Source organism: Phalaenopsis equestris, unplaced genomic scaffold, assembly GCF_001263595.1.
Source record: "Phalaenopsis equestris unplaced genomic scaffold, ASM126359v1 Scaffold199255, whole genome shotgun sequence".
NCBI classification, from domain to species: Eukaryota; Viridiplantae; Streptophyta; class Magnoliopsida; order Asparagales; family Orchidaceae; genus Phalaenopsis; species Phalaenopsis equestris.
This window is the reverse complement of record NW_018219137.1, coordinates 1-4,068: the sequence shown is the minus strand read 5'-3', so window position 1 is coordinate 4,068 and position 4,068 is coordinate 1. Positions and strand designations below refer to the sequence as shown.

Sequence of the window (4,068 nt, the reverse complement as noted above, 5' to 3'; positions counted from 1 at the left end):
TTTGTAATGTGGTACCGCTCACCTACCACATCTCAACTACCGCTTACATACCGCTCACCTACCTCCCACCTACCACTCCCTTGCTTCTATAAATAGAGAGGGTGTGAGGCCTAGCTTCTATGTGTGAGGAGGGTGTGAGGCTTAGGAGAGCAAAGGAAGAGATCTTAAGCTACCACAAAGGACGAGAGAATAGCTAGAGAGCATCTTGAGGCCTTGTATTTAGGTGTCGCTTGAGAGGGAGGCCATAGAAGGAAGATGATGACTCATCTCTATGTATAAGCTATGTATTCTCCATTTCTTTTGCCTTAGTGAACTATTTGATCGATTCCCTCCTGTGGACGTAGATCCAGTTGGATCGAACCACATAAACGATCTGTGTTTGCTTGTGTTTTTTGCGTTTCATTTCTATGTCAGGAAGTACATATCTCACAACAGTTAATGAGTGCCAAAAAGATTAGAAAACATAAAAGAAGATTATAAAAACACTGAGAATTTTATACAAATTCGCTAAATTGAAGATTATGTCATGTTGATGCTGTTGTAGATTTAATTATGGTTTTATTGTCTGTAATTACAACCATAATTCTTCTGATCTCATAAAGATGGCACTCTGCTATTTATAGGAAAAATAAATAGGGGCATTTAACTAAGTTCAAGTTAGTACTAGGGCTAGATAATCTAAAATCATAGCTTTTCTATAAGGGGAAAATTGTCAAAATAGTCCCTTGACTCATTAGAGAGGGGGTCATTTTAGTCCCATAGTACATCAAAATGTCAATTTAGGCATATGGACTAATATAATTTCATCGGATATCCATTCCAGCCCCTATTGTAAGAGCCTGGGGACTGATTTATCACTTATATAAATGTAGACTAAAATGGCCATCGATAGGACCACATAACCACTTAGAAGAACCCCTTAACAGTGCAGGAAAAAAAGCTACAGAAACTAGAAATACTGAAAAAATATTTGAAGATTACATAAATAGCACTCAATTCTTATGCATTTACATATCTGACACCTAAAGTTCAAATTTTACTTTCATACCACCCTATTTGTGCGTGAAATGTTGTATTTTGCTTTTCAAAAGTTAAAATTGTGGTATTTTTTATGTGATATGACAAATTTGTGTGGTATATATCTTTGTGTGTGTGTGTGTGTGTGTGTGAGAGAGAGAGAGAGAGAGAGAGAGATACGTAAATACAAAGAAATTTGGTGATATATCTGTAAAAGCCCTTGAATATTTCGCTCTAAAGATGTGTTTATTGATTCTTGATATTCTTCTATAGCTTGGAGGCTGCTGGAATACTGAGGGAGCTGGCTAATTACCTTGATGTGCATATACCAAGTGCGCAATTGATTGCTATTGCAATAGGAGTGGTTTCAGCTGTTATCGACAACGTTCCTATCGTCGCCGCAACAATGGGAATGTACGACCTTACTTCTTTCCCTCGAGATGCTGATTTTTGGCAGCTTGTTGCCTTTTGTGCGGGTACCGGAGGTTCAATGCTTATTATTGGATCTGCGGCCGGAGTTGCATTTATGGGAATGGAGAAGGTGGATTTCTTTTGGTATCTTCGCAAGGTATGCATTTGCAAGTTATGAAAATAGCACTTTAGACTATGAGAAATGTTTCAAAATAGTATCCGGACTCCTGTCATTTTAGTCCTAGAGTCTAAACATTATCAATTTAATCCCCGTACTCTTTCTGTATGGACTGAAGTAGTCATGGGGACTATTTCAGCCACAATTTAGAGAGTATCAGGACTGATTTGATAGTAGATTCTAGGACTAAAAGGACTTCATGTAAACAGTCCTTGGACTATTATTGACACTTTTCTCATTTGGATATTAACATATGACAATTTCACGCATAGCTAAAGTGGCATATGTATTAAAATTGAAGTTTTGGTGTTAGATATGTGAATGCATAGGAATTAGGTGATATGTATGCAGATCTTCCTTTTCAATTTTATTGACTAAGCCGGATATATTAGTAAAGTCTTTTAATGTTGCAAGAAATTTACCCTTTTTTTTTTTGATATCGAAATTTTCTTAATTTTTCTTTTGCTGTTCCTGCTGCATTTTTATCTGAATAATTTATTGGAAAATTTACATTACGCCTTAGTTATATATTTACAGATCTAACATCTAAACTTTCAATTTTTACATATATACCACCTTATCTATGCATGAAAAAGTGTTATTTTAAATAGTGGTATGTTTGATGTGAGACGAAAGATTTAGGTGCTAAACATGTAAAAAAAAAAGCAAATTTTAGTTGCTAGACATTTAAATACATAGGGATTGAGTGGGGAATGTATGTAAATCTTTCAATTTTCTATTTGATCTCACTGAACATGTGCTTCAAATGCATCTGCTTCATTAGCTTTAGCTAACTAAATATAATAACATTGTATCAGGTAAGCGGCTTTGCTTTTGCTGGTTTTACTGCTGGAATTGCAGCATATTTGGTCGGCCAAAGTCTGCATTTCTCTCTTCCAGATTCCTTGCCTGCGATCCCTTTTGTCTCAGGATCATAAATATAGGCTTCAATGCAAGCGGTAAATTATAACCCTTTCCACTACGTTACCTTATTAGTTAGAATTAATTAAGGGGTGAGGATTACAATCATGTTTATTATTATCATGCTGCAATTTTTTTTTAATTGCATAAATCTTGGGGGGTTGTTGCATACTTACCAATTAGGGCCATAAAAAAGGCTCGTTGTTCACGAATAGCTCGTATTCAGCTCTTTAAGTAGTGTGTGTTCGGATCGTTTGTTAAGCGAGCAAACACAAACATATTTTTTAAACTTGAATTGTAAATGAGCTGAACACGAACAGTTCTTTGTTAGGCCGCGTTCGGCTTGATTTAGCTCAAAGTAAGGAAATTATATATATTATTTATATAATAATATAATATATTTATTTATATCTAAGTTTAAATCAGCATAGCTCGTGTGGACATGTTTTGTGTTTTTTATTGCATAAGAATGATGTGGGTTTGAATTCAACAATCTACATATATTTGTATTGTTAATTTAAACCAGTCAAATTTACATCGAATACAAGCGGAACACAAACAAAATATATAAATTAGTCGAACACGAACACGATGTTCATGAGCGATCTTGAACACGAGCCAATTTTGAACGAATTGAATACAACCCAAGCCTAAGCTCTCTCAAGCTCGGCTCATTTGCAGCCCAATACCAATATACCTCCCAAATCATATATTTTCACATATCTAATACTTAAAATTTATTTATTTTATTTTCATTCATACCACCAAAATCATTTATATCACATCAAAAATACTATTGTTTTGTCTTAAAAAATAAAATATACCAACTCATGAGTAGGTAAGATAATATATATATAGATATATATATTATTTTAAAATATATATAAAGAATAAATTTTAAAATTCAGTAAAATTATTTTGGAATAAATTTAATATAAAAATTGATTTATTTTCTCATTTTTACAATAAATTTACGAAATTTGGAACTCATATTAACTAAATTTTAATTAGAATTTTTTAACTAAAGTTTTTTTCTGATTTGACTCGAGTTATGAAAAAGTGAATTTTTAAGAATAGATTAAATTTATTAATATGTGGTATAAATTTAAAAGTACAAATTTTAAAACTGGATTTATGAGGGAATCTATCTATTTTATTGCGGTGAATAGGAATATTTAGGGTTCTTTGCATTAGATCTTGATTTGATTTGGCCGACAATTTAGCTGTCTGAAGCTGTTTATGATAATTAATTGCGTCTGCAGTAGCAAGATCTGTGGAGTTATTATTGAAAGTTAAGTCATTTAATGCTGCTGTGTGCATTATATATATAGATTAAAGTATATAATGAAAAAATATAGTCAAATAGGAAGATGATATAGTTTCAAGGGGCATTTACGTATAACCAACCAGCTCTTATGTATGAGAAAATATTGCATTAGGACTCAACGTGTAGAGTTATTTGCGGAGTCCAATGAAATTTTGTCACGTAACGGGTGAGAAAAAAATATATATAAAATCTACCTGGTAACACAAGGAAATAT

The 4,068-nt window shown here is 33.0% G+C and overlaps 1 protein-coding gene across 1 annotated transcript; it reads left to right on the top strand.

Annotated features, from left to right (window-relative positions):
* Window positions 1-1,290: 1,290 nt before the first annotated feature.
* LOC110035706 (sodium/proton antiporter 1-like) lies at window positions 1,291-2,660 on the top strand (the record flags this gene model as incomplete). Its single annotated transcript, XM_020739978.1, has 2 exons — window positions 1,291-1,585; window positions 2,425-2,660. Coding segments are annotated over 2 exons (415 nt in total), but the record flags the coding sequence as incomplete, so codon positions are not given.
* Between the last annotated feature and the right edge of the window lie 1,408 nt (window positions 2,661-4,068).